At 44.1% G+C, this 24936-nt stretch overlaps 1 protein-coding gene across 5 annotated transcripts in view; it reads right to left on the reverse strand.

Moving 5' to 3' along the window:
- Nucleotides 1–21968, reverse strand: part of LOC134336935 (derlin-2-like) — a 99003-nt gene extending 77035 nt beyond the window's left edge. The window contains exon 1 of one of the 5 annotated variants that reach the window (XR_010015907.1): nucleotides 21494–21942. Coding sequence is in view for 4 of the 5 variants with exons in the window: in XM_063031614.1 (XP_062887684.1) it covers nucleotides 21494–21586 (93 nt within the window). In the remaining variant the exon portion in view is untranslated. Of the gene's footprint in view, nucleotides 1–21493 lie in introns of all 5 variants that reach the window. The other 4 variants (XM_063031614.1, XM_063031612.1, XM_063031611.1 and 1 more) reach the window with 4 other exon arrangements.
- Nucleotides 21969–24936: the final 2968 nt, after the last annotated feature.

Below are 24936 nucleotides of genomic sequence, written 5' to 3' on the forward strand. Positions count from 1 at the left end.
GACTCCTAGAAGGTTAATTTACAGGTTGAGTGTATTGTAAAGAAATCAAATGCAATGTTGACAATTATTTCAAGGGGAATAGAATATAAAAGCAAGGAGATAATGCTGAGCCTTTATAAGGCACTGGTCAGGCCGCATACAGTACTACCAACAGTTTTGGGCCCCATATCTCAGAAAGAGTCTGTTGTCAATGAAGCGAGTCCAGAGGACGTTCACGAGGATGATCCCGGAAATGAAGAGTTTAACATACAAGGAGCGTTTAGCAGCTTTGGGCCTGTACTCACTGGAATTTAGAAGAATGCAGGGGATCTCACTGAAACCTACTGAATGTTGAAAGGACAGGGTGGATGTGGAGAGGATGTATCCTATGGTGGGGGTATCCAGAACTAGAGGGCACAGCCTCAAAATTGAGGGGTGACCTTTTAGAACAGAGCAAAGCAGGATTTTTTTTAAGCCAGAGTGTAGTGAATCTGTGGAATGCTCTGCCACAGACTGCGGTGGAGGCCAAGTCCATGGGTATATTTAAAGCGGAAGTTGATCATTTCCTGATCAGTCAGGGCATCAAAGGATATGGCGAGAAGGCAGGTGTATGGAGTTGAGTGGGATCCAGGATCAGCCATGATGGAATGGCCTAATTCTGCTCCTATGTCTTATGGTCTCACCTCTCTCTCTGCCAAGTTAACAAATGTCACAACACATGCTGATAATAATAAACCTGATTCTGAAGAGAACAGAGAAAATTTACAAGGGTGTTACCAGGTCTGGCAGACCTGAGTTATAAGGAAAGGTTGAAAGGTTAAATGTAGAAGATTGAGAAGAGACTTGACAGAGGTAATATAAAGTTATGAGGGACATAATAATAGGGTAAATGCAAGCAGGCTTTTTCCACGAAGGTTGGGTAGGACTACAACCAGCGATCATGGGTTAAGGATAAAAGGTGAAAAGTTTAAGGGGAACATGAGGGGAAACTTCTTCACTCCGAGGTCACGAGAGTGTGGAACGAGCTGCCAGCACAAGTGGTGCATGCGAGCTTGATTTCTACATTTGGATAGGTACATGGATGGTAGGGGTACGGAGGGCTATAGTCCCGGTGTAGATCGATGGGAGTAGGCAGTTTAAGTGTTTTTGGGATGGACTAGAGTGGCCAGGGGACCCGTTTCTGTGCTGTACTTTTCTATGACTCTGTGCTCAATGGTGGGAAAGGCTTTCCTTGTGATTAACTGGATCACAACCTGTACTTTTTGTAGGATTTTCCATTCAAAAGCATACTAGGCTGTAATGCAGCCGATCAATATACTCTCCACTTCACATTTACAGAAGTTTGACAAAGTTTTAGATGCCATGCTGAATCTTCGCAAATTCTTAAGGAAGTAGAGGTGCAGACAGATGAAAAATTCAGGCAGGAGGAGAGAGAGCAGCGCGCCACATGTGCGCAGCCATCCAGTGAAAAATGATATCGTATCCATTAAATAGGGGCTGTGGACAATTCTGATTTGATGGAGACGGATGTGAAAGCACAGAGGAACATCTGGAAAATTTTCTGAAACGCTTGTTCGCTGCTGTCGTTACTGCGCGGTCGAGAATCTTCCGGAGGGAAGGCCTCAAAATCCCCGGCTTTGCCTGCTGTCGGCAACCGAGATTGAGGTCGAATCCTTCGGACAGAGATGGTGCTCAGTACTCGGTGTCAGAGAGCCGATTTGGAGGCTCGAAGTTTTCGGATGACTCAGAGACGGATTGTGGTCGGCATGGCAGGAAGAGTTTTCTTCCTTCTCCCGTCTGCGTGAGATCTGGGACATTTGAGGGACTTTGAACTTTTTACTGTGCTCATGGACTTCTTCATCAAGTTATGGTATTGTTGCACTGTGGTAACTAGTTTTGTCAGTTTTTTCAGTCTTGGTCTGTCCTGTGTTTTGTGATATCACACTGGAGGAAATATTGTATCATTTCTTAATGCATGCATTACTAAATGACAATAAAAGAAGACTGCGTGTCTTCATAATCTAAAATTAAGATGTGAATGAGGAATATCCTCACAAGGGGGTTCGTACGTGAGTATTGTAAAAGCATGTCCAGAGATAAGGGAAGTATAAATACCTTCCTCATGACAGACACTGCATCAAGAAGCTTTTCATAGTGGTCCTTGTGCATTAAATCCTTCAAGTCAAATGAAGTCATTTGAATAGTGATGAACATGGTTCAATGAACAACCCACAGAATAAGGCATTTAAGCAGGTGGCTATTGAAATGAGGCAGAACTGATACTATTCTTGGCCTGCCAAGAGTACTAAAAATATGGTTTCATACTTTCAGTTCAAGGATGAAACTACACAGTTTCACTGCTGCTTAACATCAGATACGTCATATTTTCACTTTGCATACCTTGTACAATTATGTACATGATTAATTGTAGTAACTTGTTTATGAACCAATAAACCAATTTGGGTAATGCATGATCTTTAAAGAATTAAAATTGTATACTAATTGATGAAGATAACCGTCTACCAATCTGTCAGCTAGGAAGGGCCAGAACAGAAGACCAGTACAGTGAAGTTAGAAGAGTAAAAAACTTGGCAGAGAAATTTCAGGTTTGATCCACGTCCTTCAGAATAGATTTATGTTTTCAATAACAGCTTTGGTAAAACACCATAGTGCATTTTCAGATGGCACTTGTAACCCTATGCTGTGCCCCGCTACAATGTGTTGTCAATCAAACAAACTGCTTTGTCTGGGTGGTACTGTTAGAGTGAGGCTACGTCCACACTACGCCGGATAATTTTGAAAACGAAGCTTTTTCTCTTCGTTTTGCCCTCCCGTCCACACTGAGCCGGTGTTTCAGCCCCCGAACACGGAGATTTTCGAAAACACTCTCCAGAGCGAATAAATCTGAAAACGCTTAATATCCGGCGTAGTGTGTACGGGGTAACCGGAGAGATTTAAAATGCTGTCATGACAACACCACAACAACAATGCTTTTTTCTGCTTCTGCTTGGTACTGTGCAAGCTGTTATAACGCGCAGTCGGTGTGAACGGCGTGAGAGTTAAATTGTAAAGTGAGCTTTTTTGACTATTTAAAAACGCTGTCATGACCTGCCCGAACAGATGTTCGTTGTTTTCTTGAACGCCACCACCTAACAATTTCAGAACAGACAGACGAGACTGAAACCAGAAGGGTTAGAAATGTACTCACCAAATACTTTGACCCATAGCTTACTGAATAAATAAGTTTATTCACTTCGCCCTGTTTTCTGTCCTTGCTTGTATGAAGGTGGTTTACCTATTTATGCAAGTACTTCTCTGACAATGGATGTGTAACAGCCTAATGTAACATTGTATGGAAATACAAGATAACGCTGATGCAGACGTTTTATACACTTAACAAGGTGCTTTATTAATACAACAGAGTTTTTCCATGTTCGTCATCAGCCGGCTCATACTGTCCGTGAACTCCCTGTCGGTTGCCTCCATACCCTCCAGTATTTGTTTTTTTTTAAAGTTTTAAGTCCTCCTGCGCGAGAGCCAAGAGCAATTCCTTTAAAGTTTTTCTACTGTGTAACTGGACAAACGTACACTAAGTATATCGTTTCCTCTTTGCTTGTTTTCTGTGCGTCCTGCACATGCCCAGTAGGAGGAGATTCGCCCAAATATCTGCCTAATGTGGATGGAGATATTTTGAAAAACGTTTAGTGTGGACGCCTGTCATTTTTACTCAAAGCTGGCGTTTTCAAAATTATCCGGCATAGTGTGGACGTAGCCTGAATTTTTCTGGGTAGATGATTTGTTTACACTTAAATGACTGTGGCCACCAGACTTTATTTTAACTGTTTGACAAAAGACTGTGGATTGAGTCCACCACAATGGGCTTCCTAAAAGGTGTGAATACCAGATGCTTCTGGTGCCTGATGCTGTAGTTTCGAAGACAGTATTGTCTATACATTATAATCATTAATTGTCTTCTATGTTAGCATGGGAAATGCCAAATAAATGTATCGTAGACTTAACTCACATTCCTAAAGGCTGTGGATACCAACCCAGACATGTTGGCGTTGGAAGGAAAGGATGGTGTGATATTTTATATGTAGCTTCAATAGGAAGCATTGTCCATCACTTTTTAAGTAGCGATTGCCTTTGTGTTTAGCATATAAATATCCAGCCCACATTGAGCTAGCAGACCTTTCTACGGAAAGCGTCTCCGTCCGTATGATGCCTGCTTGTTGTGTCGAATAAAGAAGCTGCTTTATATCTACCAGTGACTCTGTCTCTCTGGTAATTTCATCCACGCTACAACAATGGATTTATGTTTTCAATAACAGCTTTGGTAAAACACCATAGTGCATTTTCAGATGGCACTTGTAACCCTATGCTGTGCCCCTCTACAATGTGTTGTCAATCAATCAAACTGCTGTATCTGGGTGGTGCAGAGCTGTTTCGCAGCAGTAGTACAGAGCAATACAGAAAAAACTACAATAAGCTACAAAAAGTATATTAAATAGGTATAGCAAAAAGTGAGGTAGTGTTTATGGTCCATTCAGAAATCTGATGGTGGAGGGGAAGAACTTAACAACTCACGCCTATGTAGAAATAAGCAGTTTCATTATCTGAGGAGTAAACATTGTAGAATTAGCAGCGAACATTTCCCCTTCTGACAGAAATCAAGCTGAAGATGCTTTGGCCTAGGACACTGCCTCACAGGACAACCTTGCAGCAATAAGAAAATACAAAGTAAGAGTGAGATGAGCAGGTTCTCACCCAGTAGGGTACAGTATTGCAAATACAGATGATAGAAGGAGGCTCTGCACCCAATTGAGTCCATGCCAACCAAAGATCCCAGAACTGGGCATTCTAGCACTTCCATTCATGTTTGCTAGGTCAAAATCAGTCCTAAACAAAGTCTAGCATGTGCAAAAGGTTAAGGTGCATGGGATTCGCAGCAGTTGGCTAATTAAATTCAAGATTAGCTTGGTGATGGGAAGTAGGGGGTAGTGTTGGAAGTATGTTTTCCTGATTATAACTCTGAGATTAGTGGTGTACGAAAGAGATTGATACAGAGAACTTTGCTGTTTGTGATATTATGATATTAGTGACTTGGACATGTGTTGAGCATATGCTTAGTAGATCTACATATGATATGAAAGTTTGAGGTATATATGAACAAACACATATATACAAAAAATCTAAATTAATTACAAATATAAAACACAAAATAATTGCAGCAACACACATAAAAGTTGCTGGTGAACGCAGCAGGCCAGGCAGCATCTCTAGGAAGAGGTACAGTCGATGTTTCAGGCCGAGACCCTTCGTCAGGACTAACTGAAGGAAGAGTTAGTAAGAGGTCCCATGATCCTCTCATATTCCTTTTGCCAATCACCTATCCAGCTCTTGGCTCCATCCCTCTCCCTCCTGTCTTCTCCTATCATTTTGGATCTCCCCCTCCCCCTCCCACTTTCAAATCTCTTACTCACTCTTCCTTCAGTTAGTCCTGACGAAGGGTCTCAGCCTGAAACGTCGACTGCACCTCTTCCTAGAGATGCTGCCTGGCCTGCTGCGTTCACCAGCAACTTTTATGTGTGTTGCTTGAATTTCCAGCATCTGCAGAATTCCTGTTGTTTGCACAAAATAATTGATTGCATAAGTATTCACCCCCTTCAAATTAGTATTTAGTAGATGCACCTTTGGCAGCAATTGCAGCCTTGAGTCTGTGTGGATAGGCCTCCATCAGCTTTGCATATCTGGACACTGCAGTTTTTCCCCACTCTTCTTTATAAAACTGCTCAAGCTCTGTCAGATAGCATGGGGATTGTGAGTGAACAGCCCTTTTCAAGTCCAACCACAAATTCTCAATTGGATTGAGGTCTAGACTCTGACTTGGCCACTCCTGACATCAACTTTGTTGTTTTTAAGCCATTCCTTTATACTTGGGGTCACGGTCTTGCTGGAAAACAAATCTTCTCCCAGTTGCAGTTCTCTTACAGACTGCATCAGGTTTTCCTCCAGGATTTCCCTGTATTTTGCTGCATTCATTGTACTCTCTACCTTCACAGGCCTTCCAGGGCCTGCTGCAGTGAAGCATCCCCACAGCATGATGCAGCCACCGCCATACTTCACCATAGGGATGGTGTGTTTTTGCTGATGTGCGATGTTTGTCTTATGTCAAACATTGTGTTTAGTCTGATGGCCAAAAAGCTCAATTTTGGTCTCATCAGACTATAGAACCTTCTTCCAGCTGACTTCAGAGTCTCCCATGTCTTCTGGCAAACTCTAGCCAAGATTTCATACGAGTTTTTTTCCGCCCCAATAGCGTCTTTCTCTTTGCCACTCTCCCATAAAGCTGCAACTGGTGAAGCATCCGGGCAACAGTTGTTGTATGCACAGTCATTCCCATCTCAGCTACTGAAGCTTGTCACTCCTCCAGAGTCATCACAGGTCTCTTGTGCCCTCCCTCACTAGTCCCCTTCTTGTACAGTCACTCAGTTTTTGAGGATGGCCTGCTCGAGGCAGATTTACAACTGTGCCATATTCTTTTGATTTCTTGGCAATTGACTTAACTGTATTCCAGGAGATGTTCAGTTTTCTTGTATCCATCAAGGAAATGTTCTTGTATCCATCTCCTGACTTGTGCTTTTCAACAACCTTTTCGTGGGGTTGCTTGAAGTGTTCTTTTGTCTTCATGGTGTAGTTTTTGCCAGGATACTGACTCAGCAGCGGTTAGACCTTGCAGATACAGGTGTATTGTTACTACTATCAATTGAAACTCTTTGACTGCATACAAGTTTCCAAAAACAGATCTCCTTTTAACTAAATATGTGACTTCTAGAACCAGTTGGCTGTACCAGTGATGACTTAGCGTCTCATATTAAAGGGGATTGAATACCCATGCAATTATTTTGTCTTTTATATTTGTAATTAATTTAGATCACTTTGTACAGATCTGTTTTCACATTGACACAAAGCAGTCTTTTTCTGTAGATCACTGTCAAAAATGCCAAATTAAATCCACTGTGATTCAATGTAAAACAATAAAACATAAACTTTCAAGGGAGAGGAGTGAATACTTTTTATAGGCACTGTACAAATATACATACATATACATACACACCCACATACATATAGTGGCATGCAAAAGTTTGGGCACCCCGGTCAAAATTTCTGTTACTGTGAATAGTTAAGTGAGTAGAAGATGAACTGATCTCCAAAAGTCATAAAGTTAAAGATGAAACATTCTTTTCAACATTTTAAGCAAGATTAGTGTTATTATTTTTGGTTTGTACAATTTTAGAGTGGAAAAAAAGGAAAGGAGCATCATGCAAAAGTTTGGGCACCCCAAGAGATTTGAGCTCTCAGATAACTTTTACCAAGGTCTCAGACCTTAATTAGCTTGTTAGGGCTATGGCTTGTTCACAATCATTGTTAGGAAAGGCCAGGTGAGGCAAATTTCAAAGCTTTAGAAATACCCTGATTCCTCAAACCTTGTCCCAACAATCAGCAGCCATGGTCTCCTCCAAGCAGCTGCCTAGCACTCTGAAAATTAAAATAAATGATGCCCACAAAGCAGGAGAAGGCTATAAGAAGATAGCAAAGCGTTTTAAGGTAGCCGTTTGCTCAATTCGTAATGTAATTAAGAAATGGCAGTGAACAGGAATGGTGAAGGTCAAGTTGAGGTCTGGAAGACCAAGAAAACTTTCTGAGAGAACTGCTCGTAGGATTGCTAGAAAGGCAAATCAAAAGCCCCTTTTGACTGCAAAAGACCTTCAGGAAAGTTTAGCAGACTCTGGAGTGGTGGTGCACTGTTCTACTGTGCAGCAACACCTGCACAAATATGACCTTCATGGAAGAGTCATCAGAAGAAAACCTTTCCTGCGTCCTCACCACAAAAATCAACATCAGAAGTTTGCAAAGAAACATCTAAACAAGCCTGATGCATTTTGAAAACAAGTCCTGTGGACTGATGAAGTTAAAATGGAACTTCTTGGCCGCAGTGAGCAAAGGTATGTTTGGAGAAAAAAGGGTGCAGAATTTCATGAAAAGAACACCTCTCCAACTGTTAAGCACGGGGGTGGATCGATCATGCTTTGGGCTTGTGTTGCAGCCAGTGGCATGGGGAGCATTTCACTGGTAGAGGGAAGAATGAATTCAATTAAATACCAGCAAATTCTGGAAGCAAACATCACACCATCCGTAAAAAAGCTGAAGATGAAAAGAGGATGGTTTCTACAACAGGATAATGATCCTAAATACATCTCAAAATCCACAATGGACTACCTCAAGGGGCGCAAGCTGAAGGTTTTTTCATGGCCCTCACAGTCCCCCGACCTAAACATCATTGAAAATCTGTGAATAGACCTCAAAAGAGCAGTGCATGCAACACGGCCCAAGAATCTCACAGAACTAGAAGCCATTTGCAAGGAAGAATGGGCAAAAATCCCCCAAACAAGAATTGAAAGACTCTTAGCTGGCTACAGAAAGCGTTTACAAGCTGTGATACTTGCCAAAGGGGGTGTTACTAAGTACTGACCATGCAGGGTGCCCAAACTTTTGCTTCAGGCCCTTTTCCTTTTTTGTTATTTTGAAACCGTAAGAGATAGAAATAAAAAATTAATCTTGCTTAAAATATTAAAGAAATGTGTCATCTTTAACTTTATGCCTTTCGGAAATCAGTTCATCTTTTACTCGCTCAGCTATTCACAGTAACAGAAATTTTGCCCAGGGGTGCCCAGACTTTTGCATGTCACTGTATAAATACATATATAGGATCTGAAGATATTGAACCTTTGTGGGTTGAGTTAAGAAACTGCAAAGGTAAAAGGACCTTGATGGCAGTTATATACAGTCCTCCCAACAGTAGCTGGGATGTGGAGCACAGATCACAACAGGATTGTCAAAGATTGCAGAGAGACATTGATAGGATGCAGAAGTGGGCGGAGAAGTGGCAGATGGAGTTCAACCCGGAGAAGTGTGAGGTGGTACACTTTGGAAGGACAAACTCCAAGGCAGAGTACAAAGTAAATGGCAGGATACTTGGTAGTGTGGAGGAGCAGAGGCTCTGGGGGTACATGTCCACAGATCCCTGAAAGTTGCCTCACAGGTGGATAGGGTAGTTAAGAAAGCTTATGGGGTGTTAGCTTTCATAAGTCAAGGGATAGAGTTTAAGAGTCACAATGTAATGATGCAGATCTATAAAACTCTGGTTAGGCCACACTAGGGAGTATTGTGTCCAGTTCTGGTTACCTCACTATAGGAAGGATGTGGAAGCATTGGAAAGGGTACAGAGGAGATTTACCAGGATGCTGCCTGGTTTAGAAAGTATGCATTATGATCAGAGATTAAGGGAGCTAGGGCTTTACTCTTTGGAGAGAAGGAGGATGAGAGGAGACAGGATAGAGGTGTACAAGACAATAAGAGGAATAGATAGAGTGGATAGCCAGCGCCTCTTCCCCAGGGGACCACTGCTCAATACAAGAGGACATGGCTTTAAGGTAAGGGGCGGGAAGTTCAAGGGGGATATTAGAGGAAGGTTTTTTACTCAGAGTGGTTGGTGTGTGGAATGCACTGCCTGAGTCAGTGGTGGAGGTAGATACACTAGTGAAGTTTAAGAGACTACTAGACAGATATATGGAGGAATCTAAGGTGGAGGCTTATATGGGAGGCAGGGTTTGAGGGTCGGCACAACATTGCGGGCCGAAGGGCCTGTACTGTGCTGTACTATTCTATGTTCTATGAAATAGAAAAGGTGTATCAAAAGGGCAATGATATGATAGTCATGGGAGATTTTAACATGCCCATCCATTGGGAAAATTAGGTTGGTAATGGATCCAAAGAGATTAAGTTTGTTGAATGCCTACAAGATGGCTTTTTAGAGCAGTTTGTCATTGAGTTTACTAGGGGATCAGCTATACTGGATTGGGTGTTATGTAATGAACCGGAGGTGATTAGAGAGTTTAAGGTAAAAGAACCCTTGGGAGCCAGTGATCACAACATGCTTGAAATTTGATAGGGAGAAGGTAAAGTCCAATGTAGTAGTATTTCAGTGGAGTAAAGGAAATTAGAGTGGTGTGGGAGAGGTGTTGGCCAAAGTAAATTGGAAGGAGCTGCTGACAGGGTTGACAGCAGAGCAGCAATAGCACGAGTTCTGGGAAAAATGAGGAAGGAGCAGGACAGATGTATTCCAAAAACAAAGAAATACTCAAATGGCAAAATAGTACAACCATGGCTGACAAGGGAAGCCAAAGCGAATCTAAAAACAAAAGGCATCCGTTAGTCTTGCGAGACCATGGATCTGCGCCTGGAAAGTCTTCACTCTCCAGGGCGCAGACCTGGGCAAGGTTGTATGGAAGACCAGCAGTTGCCCACGCTGCAAGTCTCCCCTCTCCACGACACCAATGTTGTCCAAGGGAAGGGCATTAGGACCCATACAGCTTGGCACCAGTGTCGTCGCAGAGCAATGTGTGATTAAGTGCCTTGCTCAAGGACACAACACGTTCCCTCGGCTGGGGCTCAAACTCACGACCTTCAGGTAGCTAGTCCAATGCCTTCACCACTTGGCCACGTGCCCACAAAAACAAAAGAGAGAGCATACAACAAAGCAAAAAATCAGTGCGAAGATAGAGGAGTGGGAAGCTTTTAAAAACCTACAGAGAGCAACTAAAAGAATCATTTGAAAGGAGAAGATGAAATATGACAGTAAGCTAGCAAACAGTATCAAAGTAGATTATAAAAGCTTTCTCAAGTATGTAAAAATATCACTGCCTCTCCCCCACGAGCCAAATCTTTTTTTTATGTTTTGTTTGATGAGCCTGAGGAGAACCGCTGATGCGACCAGCGCCTTGGTCACCTCTGAGGCTGAAGTACGTAGGTATTTCCAACGAGTAGACAGTCGCAAGTCTGGGGACTGGACAGCATCCCAGCAGGGTACTCAGGATGTGTGCAGCACAACTTGGTGTGCTTGCAGACAGTTTTAATCTCTCCCTCTCCCAATGTAGAGTGCCCTCCTGCTTCAAAACATCCACCATTGTCCCTGTACCTCAAAAGACTGAGGTAACATGTCTGAACAACTGGGGTCACCTCAATAATAACTAATGCTTTGAGATGCTGGTCAGGACTACTTCTGCAGCATTCTACCATCCACACTGGCACCGCCCCCCGGCCACAATTCACCTACCAGCACAACTGATCGACAGATGACACAATTGCCACAGATCTACACATTGTCTTTACACACATGTATGTGAGAATGCTGTTCTTGGACTACAATTCATTCAACACCATAATTCACTCCAGGCTTGACAAGAAGCTCAGAGACCTTGGCCTTCACCCTGCCTTGTGCAGTCAGATTCTGGACTTCCTGTCAAGATTGCCAGCAGGTGATAAGAGTGGGCTCCCTCACCTCTGCCCCTCAACACAGAAGCCCTCCAGGGCTGTGTCCTAAGCCCCCTGCTGTACTCTCTGTACACCCATGACTGTGTCACCACCCACAGCTCCAATCTTCTAATTAAATTTGCAGATGATACTACATTGATTGGCCTAATCTCAAATAATAACGAGGCAGCCTTCAGAGAAGTCATCACCCTGATACCGTGCTGTCAAGAAAACAACCTCTCCTTCAAATGTCGCAAAAACAAAGGAGCTGGTTGTGGACTACAGAAAGAATGGAGACAGGCTCACCCCTATGGACATCGATGGATCCGGGGTTGAGAGGGTGAACGGCTTTCAGTTCCTCAGTATACACATCACCGAGGAACTCACTTGGTCTATACATACTGGCTGTGCAGTGAGAAAAAGGCCTCTTTCACCTCAGACGGTTGAAGGAGTTTGGTATGGGCCCCCAAATCCTGAGGATTTTCTACAGGGGCACAATTACCTGACTGGCAGACCACAGTACGTGTGCTTACAACACTGTGTGTCCAACAGAGTGATCAGCAGCACTGGGGCTCCACAGGGGACTGTCTTGTCTCCCTTTCTCTTCACCATTTACACCTCGGACTTCAACTACTGCACAGAGTCTTGTCATCTTAAAAAGTTTTCGGATGACTCTGCCATAGTTGGATGCATCAGGAAGGGAGATGAGGTTGAGTACAGGGCTACTGTAGGAAACTTTGTCACATGGTGTGAGCAGAATTATCTGCAGCTTAATGTGAAAAAGACTAAGGAGCTGGTGGTAGACCTGAGGAGAGCTAAGGTACCGGTGACCCCTGTTTCCATCCGGGGGTCAGTGTGGACATGGTGGAGGATTACAAATACATGGGGATACAAATTGACAATAAACTGCACTGGTCAAAGAACACTGAGGCTGTCTACAAGAAGGGTCAGAGCCGTCTATTTCCTGAGGAGACTGAGGTCCTTTAACATCTGCCAGACGATGCTGAGGATGTTCTACGAGTCTGTGGTGGCCAGTGCTATCATGTTTGCTGTTGTGTGCTGGGGCAGCAGGCTGAGGGTAGCAGACACCAACAGAATCAACAAACTCACTCGTAAGGCCAGTGATGTTGTGGGGATGGAACTGGACTCTCTGACGGTGGTGTCTGAAGAGAGGATGCTGTCTAAGTTGTATGCCATCTTGGACAATGTCTCCCATCCACTACATAATGTACTGGGTGGTCACAGCAGTACATTCAGCCAGAGACTCATTCCACCGAGATGCAGCACAGAGCGTCATAGGAAGTCATTCCTGCCTGTGGCCATCAAACTTTACAACTCCTCCCTTGGAGGGTCAGACACCCTGAGCCGATAGGCTGGTCCTGGACTTATTTCATAATTTACTGGCATAAGTTACATATTACTATTTAACTATTTATAGTTCTATTACTATTTATTATTTATGGTGCAACTGTAACGAAAACCAATTTCCCCCCCGGGATCAATAAAGTATGACTATGACTATGACTATGACTATGAACTGAGAGCATCCTGACTGGCTGCATCACTGCCTAGTCTGAGAACTGTACCTGGTGAGACTGGGCAGAGAGTGGGGCAGACAGTCCAGCGCATCTGTGGATGTGAACTTCCCATTATTCAGGTCATCTACAGCATCAGCTGCGTAAAAAGGGCCCAGTGGATCACTGGGGATCCCAAACACCCCAACCACAATGACGTAAGGATTTTTATTCCTCACATATTTGAAGAATGTAAGAAATAAAGTCAATTCAATTCAAAATAAAAGAGAGATGAGAGTGGATGTAGGACTGCTAGAAAATAAGGCCGGAGAAATAATCAGTGTGCCAGATTTTGTAGGGAGTGAAGCAAGAGAAGCAAATCCAGTTACTATAACAAGGGAGAAAGTGCTCAAAAAGCTGAAAGACCCAAGGGTATGCAAGTCACCCAGACCAGATGAACTACACCTTCGGGTTCTGAAAGAGGTAGCAGCAGAGATTATGGAGGCATTAGCAATGATCTTTCAAAAACTATTGGACTCTGGCATGGTGTCAGAGGACTGGAAAACTGCAAAACTGCACTCTTTCAGAAAGGAGGAAGGCAGCAGAAAGGAAATTATAGACCAGTTAGCCTGACCTCAGTGGTTCGGAAGATGTTAAGAGTCAATTGTTAAGGATGAGGTTAAGGAGTACTTAGTGACACAGGACAAGATAGTACAAAGTCAGCATAGTTTCCTTAATGGAAAATCTTGCCTGACGAAACTGTTGAAATTCTTTGAGGAGAGTACAAGTAGGATGGATAAATGGGATGCAGTATATTTGGACTTTCAGAAGGCCTTTGACAAGGTGCCACACATGACACTGTTTACCAAGTTAAGAGCCCATGGTATGACAGGGAAGTTACTAACACAGTTAAGGAGAATTAGCTGATTGGTAGGAGGCAGCAAGTGGGAATAAAAGAATTTGTGTCTGGTTGGCTGCCAGTGATGCTCCACAGGGGTCGGTGTTGGGACCGCTTCTTCTTATGTTGTACATCAATGATTTAGTCGATGGAATAGATGGCTTTGTTGCCAAGTTTGCAGATGATATCAAGATTGGTGGAGAGGCAGGTAGTTTTGAGGAAACAGGTAGGCTGCAGGGACTTAGGAGAATGGGTAATAAATGGCAATTGAAATACAATGTTGGAAAATGCATGGTCATGCTCTTTGGTAGTAGAAATAAATGTGCAAACTGTTTTCTAAACGGGGAGAAAATCCAAAAATCTGAGACACAGGGGAGTCCTTGTGCAAAAGGTTAACTTGCAGGTAGAGTCAGTGGTGAGGAAGGCAAATGCAATGTTAGCATTCATTTCAAGAAGTCTTGAATACAAGAGCAGGATGTGATGCGGAGACTTTATAAGGCACTGGTGAGGCCTCACCTTGAGTATTGTGAACTGTTTTGGGCTCCTCATACAAGAAAAGATATGCTGGCATTGGAGAGGCTTCAAAGAAGGTTCACAAGGATGATTCCAGGAATGAAAGGGTTATCACACGAGGAACATTTGATAGCCCTGGTTTGTACTTGCTGGAATTTAGAAGGATGAAGGAGGCTCTCATTGAAACCTTTTGAATGTTGGAAGGCCTAGACAGCGTTGATGTGGAAAGGATATTTCCCATGATGGGGGAGTCTAGGACAAGAGGGCACAGCCTCAGAACAGAAGGGTATTCATTTATAACAGAGATGTGGAGAAATTTCTTTAGCCAGAGGGTGGTGAATTTGTGGAATTTGTTGCCACAGGCAGCTGTGGAGGCCAGGTCGTTGGGTGTATTTAAGGCAGAGATCAATAGGTTCTTGAGCAGGCTCGACGGGCCAAATGGCCTAATTCTGCTCCTGACGATCTGGCTGTTATATATCTATGATATATATCTATATAGCTGTTTGCTTGCCACAATGTAACGGTGTAAGGAGTAATGGAATGCATTGGATAAATGCCAGAGGATATTCACCAAGATGTTTCCTGGATTGGGGGGTACATCATTTACCGGGAAAAATTCGATAGGCTAGATTTGGATTACCTGGAGTGAAGGCAGCCAAAAGAGTTATGTTTCTAACTCCAAAATTAATCAAACTGAAAACACAGAAGCAGAGGATCACGTGTGTACGTCATATTACTTTAGTGGCGTTCACGTATGACATGGTGGCATCACGAGTATGCCATTTACTTACTTTCACATATAACCCTTAATAAATTATGTAAACAAATAATGAATGCTAAATCAAACTATATAGTTACAATATTATTGAAATATTAACTATATATTTGTAATTTTAATGAGATACACAGTGGAATAGGCCCTTCAAGTCACACCACTTTGTAATCCTCCCATTTAATCCTAGCTTAATCACAGGACAATTTACAATATTCAACGAACCTACCAACTGATAGATCTTTGGACAGTGGGAGGAAACTGAGTACCCAGAGGAAACCCACGTGGTCACAGGGGAAACATACAAACTCCTTATAGGCAATGGCAGGAATTGAACTCAGGTTGCTAGTACTGTAAAGTGTTCGGCTAACCACCATGCTACTATGCAGTCTCTCTGCTTAGCTACAAACTCCAACTCAATACAGAATGCATCTCAACTTATTTACATATAGGTATATACAGTACACTAGAGTTACAAAATACACATGGACTAAGATGTTAACTGTCCTGTGCTATCACCAATGGGATCATCAGTTGATCTGCCACCTGTCTTCAGGAGTTTCAGCCTGCTTATGATCAAGACTCCCTCGAGGTGGTGGGCCCGCAGTGCTAAAGCACCACCTCCCACTGATGAGCTTAAAAACTTGGCATCTGCCTCTATCAGAGTTGTTGGTCACTTCCATCCAACATATAGTCTACTCTCCAGTTGTCTATGCAACTACTATAATACAACTACTATATAGACATTCACAGCATAGTAAAATTTCAAATTGTCCCATTCAGGCCTAAAGATTTAATCGCCATGGAGGATTTCTTACTCTTGTGGGACAACTTCTTTCCTGATGGTGGGGAGCGGGGTGGGGGTCATTCTGCCTGGCAGGTGAGACTTGTAGACTTATGGCTATGAAACAATCACAGGTTTAATTGCTTGAAGTTCATTCTTTAGACTCTAGACAAACCTTTCCACGAAGCCAGTGGTCCCCAACCACCGGGTCACAAAGCATGTGCCACTGGGCCGCGAGGAAACGATATGATTTGGCGATAGGAGTCAGCTGCACCTTTCCTCATTCCCTGTCACGCCCACTGTTGAGCTTGAACGCACGCGAGGTCATTACCCGCGCGTCATCCATGTCAGCGCGGGAAGAAGATCAACTCCTCGAGCTTGCAAATGACGGCGGGCTGAAAAGTATGTTTGACATAACATCTCTGCCGGCATTCCGGATCAAAGTCAAGGCTAAATATCCCGAGATAGCCACGAAAGCACTGAAAACATTGCTTCCATTTCCAACATATCTCTGCGAAGCGGAGTTTTCTGCAATGAATGCAACGAAAACTAAATTGAGGAATAGACTGGACATAAGGAACCCCCTTCGAGTATCGCTGTCTCCCGTCACCCCTCAATAGGACCGTGTTGTTGCAGGGAAACAAGCCCAGGGCTCCCACTGATTCAGCGATATTGGTGCGTTGCAATGATTTTATATGTTCATACGGGGAAAATATGTGCTGCGTGTTTAATATCCAAACGTTACTTAAAATGTTATGATGCTATTGACTTAAGTGACTTACACAGTAATTGACTTATCACTATATTGATACGAGGAAAATATTTCCATTTTAATTAATCTGCCATTCACTTCTGGTGTAAGCGTGTCTCGTTACTTTTCACACTGTAATACCCAGTCCTGTAATACCCAGTCCTGTAATACCCAGTCCTGTAATACCCAGTCCTGTAATACCCAGTCCTGTATCACTCTCATCATTATCAGATTTTTCATTAACAGCATGAAGATTAGTGTTCTTTTTGAAACTGCAACTCGATTTTTTAAAATCTTTTTCTCTTCCCTGTGCAGTCCGTTTATTTTTGTCTGCCTGACATGCTCTTTGTATGTGCCCTGCCTTGTTGCATTTTCTGCAAGCTTTGCCTTTAAATCTGCACTGATCTAATGTGTGTCCCTGCAACAAAGGTAACAAAACTTGTTCAGCCAGGCAGCCAGCCAGCTCCTGAATAATGGACAGCTGCCTTTCTGAGATACCGCTCTCTGAAAATGTCCTGGGTACTTTGTAGGCTACCCAAGATGGAGCTGACTACATTTACAACCTTCCGCAGCTTCTTTTGGTCCTGTGTAGTAGCCCCTCCATACCAGACAATGATGCAGCCTGTCAGAATGCTCTCCACTGTACAATTATAGGAGTTTTTGAGTGTATTTGTTGACATGCCAAATTAAGTATAACCGCTGTCTTGCCTTTACAGCTGCATCGATATGTTGGGACCAGGTTAGATCCTCAGAGATCTTGACACACAGGAACTTGAAGCTACTCACTTTAAATATACAACAAAAGGGTGACCTGAAAATTATGAGGGGCGTAGACAGGATAGCCAGAAATCCCCGTATCAAAAAAAGACAGAATTACAGTGAGAAGGAATTTTAAAAGGGGGTCTGAGGTAAGATTTTACTTTATACAGAGAAATCAGACGAAGCAGTGTGTTCAGATATCATCATCACATTTAAGAAAACACCTTGAGGAACATGTTAAGTAATAATAATAATAATAATAATAATAATAATACTGAATAATAAGTTTACCGTCCTGGATACTGTTGGCGGGGACGACCGACCAGGTGTGAGCCACGGTGGCAGGGCCTCCGGCACTGAGTCTAACCAGGTGGTGCAGAAGGGTGGGACGGAGAAGAGGAGAGCTGTCGTCATTGGAGACTCTATAGTCAGGGGAGCAGACAGGAGATTTTGTGGATGTGAGAAGGACACCTGCATGGATTGGTGCCTCCCGGGTGCCAGGGTCCGGGATGTCTCTGACCGGGTGCACAACATCCTGGTACAAGAGGGAAAGCAACCAGAAGTCGTGATACATATAGGGACCAATGACATAGGCAGGAAGAGGGATGAGGTCGTGAAGTGTGAGTTTTGGGAACTAGGCAGAAGGCTGAAGAACAGGACCTCAACAGTGGCGTTCTCAGGATTGCTGCCAGTGCTACGTGACAGTGATGATAAGAATTGGAGGAGATGGCAGTTGAATGCGTGGCTGAGGAGTTGGTGCAGGGAGCAGGGTTTTAGATTTTTGGATCATTGGGATCTCTTTTGGGGAAGGTGGGATCTGTACAGATTGGTTGGGTTGCACCTGAATTTGAGGGGGAGCAATACCCTTGCAGGTAGGTTTGCTAGCATGGTTCAGGAGGGTTTTAACTAATTTGCAAGGGGGATGGGACCCAGAGCGATAGAGCAGTGAAAGAAGTGCATGGAGTAAAGCCAGATCTAACATACAGAGAGGCTTTGAGGAAAGAGAAGCAGAATAAACGGTGTAAAGACAGTAAGGTAGACGGGCTGAAATGTGTGTACCTCAATGCAAGAAGCATCAGGAACAAAGGTGATGAACTGAGAGCTTGGATACATACATGGAATTAGGATGTAGTGGCCATTACAGAGACTTGGCTGGCACCAGGGCAGGAATGGATTCTCAATATTCCTGGATTTCAGTGCTTTAAAAGGGATAGAGAGGGTGGAAAAAGGGGAGGAGGGGTGGCATTACTGCTCAGGGATACTATTACAGCTACAGAAAGTGTGGGTAATGTAGCAGGATCCTCTTTTGAGTCAGTATGGGTGGAAGTCAGGAACAGGAAGGGAGCAGTTACTCTATTGGGGGTATTCTGTAGGCCCCCTGGTAGCAGCACAGATACAGAGGAACAGATTGGGAGACAGATTCTGGAAAGATGCAAAAATAACAGGGTTGTTATCATGGGTGACTTTAACTTCCCTAATATTGATTGGCACCTGATTAGTTCCAAGGGTTTAGATGGGGCAGAGTTTGTTAAGTGTGTCCAGGACGGATTCCTGTCACAGTATGTGGACAGACCGACTAGGGGGAATGCCAAACTAGATCTCGTACTAGGTAATGAACCGGGTCAGGTCACAGATCTCTCAGTGGGTGAGCATCTGGGGGACAGTGACCACCGCTCCCTGGCCTTTAGCATTATCATGGAAAAGGATAGAATTAGAGAGGACAGGAAAACTTTTAATTGGGGAAGGGAAAATTATGAGGCTATAAGGCTAGAATTTGCGGGTGTGAATTGGGATGATGTTTTTGCAGGGAAATGTACTATGGACATGTGGTCGATGTTTAGAGATCTCTTGCGGGATGTTAGGGATAAATTTGTCCCGGTGAGGAAGATAAAGAATGGTACAGTGAAGGAACCATGGGTGACAAGTGAGGTGGAAAATCTAGTCAGGAGGAAGAAGGCAGCATACATGAGGTTTAGGAAGCAAGGATCAGATGGGTCTATTGAGGGATATAGGGAAGCAAGACAGGAGCTTAAGAAGGGGCTGAGAAGAGCAAGAAGGGGGCATGAGAAGGCCTTGGCGAGTAGGGTAAAGGGAAACCCCAAGGCATTCTTCAATTATTTGAAGAAAAAAAGGATGACAGGAGTGAAGGTAGGACCCATTAGAGATAAAGATGATGTGCCTGGAGGCTGTGGAAGTGAGCGAGGTCCTCAATGAATACTTCTCTTCAGTATTCACCAATGAGAGGGAACTTGATGATGGGGAGGACAATATGAGTGAGGTTGATGTTCTGGAGCATGTTGATATTAGGGGAGAGGAGGTGTTAGAGTTGTTAAAATATATTAGGACAGATAAAGTCCCCGGGACCTGACGGGGATATTCCCCAGGCTGTTCCACAAGGCGAGGGAAGAGATTACTGAGCCTCTGGCTAGGATCTTTATGTCCTCGTTGTCCACGGGAATGGTACCGGAGGACCAGAGGAAGACGAATGTTGTTCCCTTGTTCAAAAAAGGTAGTAGGGATAGTCTGGGTAATTATAGACCAGTGAGCCTTACATCTGTGGTGGGAAAGCTGTTGGAAAAGATTCTTAGAGATAGGATCTATGGGCATTTAGAGAATCATGGTCTGATCAGGGACAGTCAGCATGGCTTTGTGAAGGGCAGATCGTGTCTAACAAGCCTGATAGAGTTCTTTGATGAGGTGACCAGGCATATTGATGAGGGCAGTGCAGTGGATGTGATCTGTATGGATTTTAGTAAGGCATTTGACAAGGTTCCACATGGTAGGCTTATTCAGAAAGTCAGAAGGCATGGGATCCAGGGAAGTTTGGCCAGGTGGATTCAGAATTGGCTTGCCTGCAGAAGGCAGAGGGTCATGGTGGAGGGAGTACATTCAGATTGGAGGATTGTGACTAGTGGTGTCCCACAAGGATCTGTTCTGGGACCTCTACGTTTCGTGATTTTTATTAACGACCTGGATATGGGGGTAGAAGGGTGGGTTGGCAAGTTTGCAAACGACAAAGGTTGGTGGTGTTGTAGAGTGTGTCGAGGATTGTCAAAGATTGCAGAGACATTGACAGGATGCATAAGTGGGCGGAGGAGTGGCAGATGGAGTTCAACCCGGAGAAGTGTGAGGTGGTACACTTTGGAAGGACAAACTCCAAGGCAGAGTACAAAGTAAATGGCAGGATACTTGGTAGTGTGGAGGAGCAGAGGGATCTGGAGGTACATGTCCACAGATCCCTGAAAGTTGTCTCACAGGTGGATAGGGTAGTTAAGAAAGCTTATGGGGTGTTAGCTTTCATAAGTCGAGGGATAGAGTTTAAGAGTTGTGACGTAATGATGCAGCTCTATAAAACTCTGGTTAGGCCACACTTGGAGTACTGCGTCCAGTTCTGGTCACCTCATTATAGGAAGGATGTGGAAGCATTGGAAAGGGTACAGAGGAGATTTACCAGGATGCTGCCTGGTTTAGAAAGTATGCATTATGATCAGAGATTAAGGGAGCTAGGGCTTTACTCTTTGGAGAAAAGGAGGATGAGAGGAGACATGATAGAGGTGTAGAAGATAATAAGAGGAATAGATAGAGTGGATAGCCAGCACCTCTTCCCCAGGGCACCACTGCTCAAAATAAGAGGACATGGCTTCAAGGTAAGGGGTGGGAAGTTCAAGGGGGATATTAGAGGAAGGTTTTTTACTCAGAGAGTGGTTGGTGCGTGGAATACACTGCCTGAGTCAGTGGTGGAGGCAGATACACTAATGAAGTTTAAGAGACTACTAGACAGGTATATGGAGGAATTTAAGGTGGGGGCTTATATGGGAGGCAGGGTTTGAGGGTCGGCACAATATTGTGGGCCGAAGGGCCTGTACTGTGCTGTACTATTCTATGTTCTATGTCCTAAGTAACCAAAGCATAGACGATAAGTCAATCTTGTCAAAGCTGTTTCAGGAAATCAAGTTCCCAAAGAGCTATTATCAACTAAGCGTTACTGTTGCTGTCCTGGCTGCAGTTCTGCTGACAAGGAATATCGACCTTTCCTCTCTCCGCAGATGTTGCCCATCCTGCTTCAAGTTCGCGCTGCGTCCCGGGCGACTTCTCCCGCACCCAGCGGACCAGCTGATAACGCACACGCGGTGAAGCCCCGCATCCTTACCACGGCCGCAGTAGTCAGCACACAGGCGGTTGTGTAGGCTCGCGTTACCACCGGAATCTGCCGATACTCCTGCAGCAGGCTCTGGTACGCCATCGCCCCATACTCGACTAGCGTCGCCGCCAAACGGGCAGCAGCGTCCTCCAATCACAGGAGAAGGCTGCACCCGGCTGCCAATCACACGGCTGCATTTCAGGAACTTGCCCGTAGGTGGAGCCACGTCTCCCACTGACTAGCCAATAGGACAACGAATGGTCATCATTGTTGACCAATAGGAACAGAGAAGCTGCAGCTCCAGTCGAATCGCAGCAGGCGGGGAGAAATGTCAGCGAGCAGAGGGAGGATAGCCGTGGCCATTCGGCTGGGAGCAGGCGGCGAGGCCATGGCCAATGCTCCGTCATAGGGATTGGTGCTATTTGACATATATATTGATTTTGATAGGAATGTACGTGGTATGATTAATAAATTTGTTATAACACCAAAGCGTTGACAATGAAGGAGGTTGTTTAAGGTTACAACTGGATTTAAAGTGGACTAAAGATTGCCAGCTGGAATTACATTAAATTGGTTTATTATTGTCTCATGTACCAATTTACAGTGAAAAATTTTGTTTTGCATGCTATTCATACTGATTATTTCATCACATCCGTGCATTGAGACAGTACAAAGGAAAACCAATAACAGAATACCGAACAGTGTTGAAGAAAGAAAGTGTAGTACAATCAGACCATGAGGTGCAATGCCAGTTATGAAGCAGATGCATTTTTGGAGCAGGACTTGCACTATACGTGATCGAACCCCGTGGAATGTTAAACAGATAGATGCTAGGGGTACAGATACAGGCTGAGTACACTGTGGAATGTTAAACAGATGCACGAGAAAATCTGCAGACGCTGGAAATTCAAGCATCACACATAAAACTTGCTGGTGAACGCAGCAGGCCAAGCAGCATCTCTAGGAAGAGGTACAGTCGAAGTTTCGGGCCGAGACCCTTCGTCAGGACTAACTGAAAGAAGAGATAGTAATGAGGATTTGAAAGGGGGAGGAGGAGGGGGAGATCCGAAATGATAGGAGAAGACAGGAGGGGGAAGGGATGGAGCTAAGAGCTGGAAATTTCTTAGGCAGTAGAACAGGGCACGACTGCGCAAGCGCATGAAAATTGAACCATGAGGCAGCGGGAGAGTTAAAAAGTGAGCAGATTAACGGAGCGGGCGACGGAGTAGAGGGAGACAGAGTAGGAAGGCTTTGGCTCGAGAGCGAGCAGAGGCTGAGGACGAGCTTCACTCCAAGTGAGGTAAGGCCGGGTAAGTTCCTTAAATTAATTTAATTGCCTTCGGAGTAGGTAATGGAGGCATCAGTTAGGGCAGTTGAGTGCTCTGTTTGCAATATGTAGGAAGTCAGGGCTAACACAATTGTCCCTGATGACTACACCTGTGAAAGGTGCATCCAGCTGCAGCTCCTGACAAACCGAGTTAGGGAACTGGAGCTGGAGCTGGATGAACTTCGGATCATTCAGGAGGCAGAGGCAGAAATAGACAGGAGTTACAGGGAGATAGTCACCCCTAAGAGTCAGGAGACAGGTAGCTGGGTGACTGTCAGGAGAAGGAAGGGGAATAGACAGAATGAGCAGAGTACCCCGTGGCCGTTCCCATCAATAATAAGTATATCATTTTGGATACTGTTGGACCAGTCAGGGACAAGTTGCAGTGTTTACGTCTCTGGCGCCGAGACAGGACCCTCAGCTCAGAAGGGAAGGAGGGAAAAGAGGAGAGCAGTAGTGATAGGGGATTTGTTAGTTAGGGGGACAGATAAGAGATTCTGTGGAAGAGATCGAGAATCCCGGATGGTCTGTTGCTTCCCTGGTGCCAATGTCTGTGATATCTTGGATCAAGTTCTCATATTCTCAAGCGGGAGGGTGAGCAGCCGGATGTCGTGGTCCATGTAGGGACCAATGACATTGGTAGGAAGAGTGAAGAGGTCCAGAAAGGCAAGTTTGGGGAGTTAGGTGCCAAGTTAAAGGACAGGAGCTCGAGGATAGCAATCTCAGGATTGCTATCAGTGCCACGTGCAGGCGGGTTTAGAAATAGTAAGACAGCGCAGATCAACACATGGCTGAAGACATGGTGCAGGAGGGAGGGCTTCAGATTTATAGATAATTGGGCAGTTTTCCAGGGAAGGTGGGACCTGTTCTGGTGGGACGGTTTACATCTGAACTGGAAGGGGACAAATATTCTTGCAGGTAGGTTTGCTAGAGAGGCTCCAGTGGAGTTAAACTAGATACAAAGGGGGAGGGGAACCAGAATGTCGGAACAGATGCAGGGGAGAAGGAAGAAAAAGAGAATAATAAAGTTGTTTGCACCGTTGGTGATAAACAGAGAGTAAGAGGTGGAAAATTTCTTAAATGCATTTATATTAATGCCAGGAGCATTATAAGAAAGGTGGATGAGCTTAAAGCATGGATTGATACCTGGAAGTATGATGTGGTAGCTATTAGTGAAACATGGTTACAGGAGGGGTGCGATTTGCAACTAAATATTCCTGGATTTCATTGCTTCAGGTGTGATAGAATCGGAGGGACAAGAGGGGAAGGTGTTGCATTGCTTGTCAGAGAAAATATTACAGCAGTGCTCTGGCAGGATAGATTAGAGGGCTCATCTAGGGAGGCTATTTGGGTGGAATTGAGGAATGGGAAAGGTGTAGTAACAGTTATCGGGGTGTATTATAGACCATCAAATGGAGAACGAGATTTGGAGGAGCAAATTTCAAGGAGATAGCAGATATTTGCAGTAAGCACAAGGTTGTGATTGTGGGAGATTTTAATTTTCCACACATAGACTGGGAAGCCCATACTGTAAAAGGGCTGGATGGTTTGGAGTTTGTAAAATGTGTGCAGGATAGTTTTTTGCAGCAATACATAGAGGTACCAACTAGAGAAGGGGCAGTGTTGGATCTCCTGTTAGGGAATGAGATAGGTCAGGAGACGGAGGTATGTGTTGGGGAGCACTTTGGGTCCAGTGATCACAATACCATTAGTTTCAATATAATTATGGAGAAGGATAGGACTGGACCCAGGGTTGAGATTTTTGATTGGAGAAAGGCTAACTTCAAGGAGATGAGAAAGGATTTAGAAGGAGTGGATTGGGACCATTTGTTTTATGGGAAGGATGTAATAGAAAAATGGAGGTCATTTAAAGGTGAAATTTTGAGGGTACAGAATCTTTATGTTCCTGTTAGGTTGAAAGGAAAGGTTAAAAGTTTGAGAGAGCCATGGTTTTCAAGGGATATTGGAAACTTGGTTCAGGAAAAAAGAGATATCTACAATAAATATAGGCAGCATGGAGTAAATTAGATGCTTGAGGAATATAAAGAATATAAAAAGAATCTTAAGAAAGAAATTAGAAAAGCTAAAAAAAGATACGAGGTTACTTTGGCAAGTAAGGTGAAAA

Source organism: Mobula hypostoma, chromosome 23 (assembly GCF_963921235.1).
Source record: "Mobula hypostoma chromosome 23, sMobHyp1.1, whole genome shotgun sequence".
NCBI lineage: Eukaryota > Metazoa > Chordata > Chondrichthyes > Myliobatiformes > Myliobatidae > Mobula > Mobula hypostoma.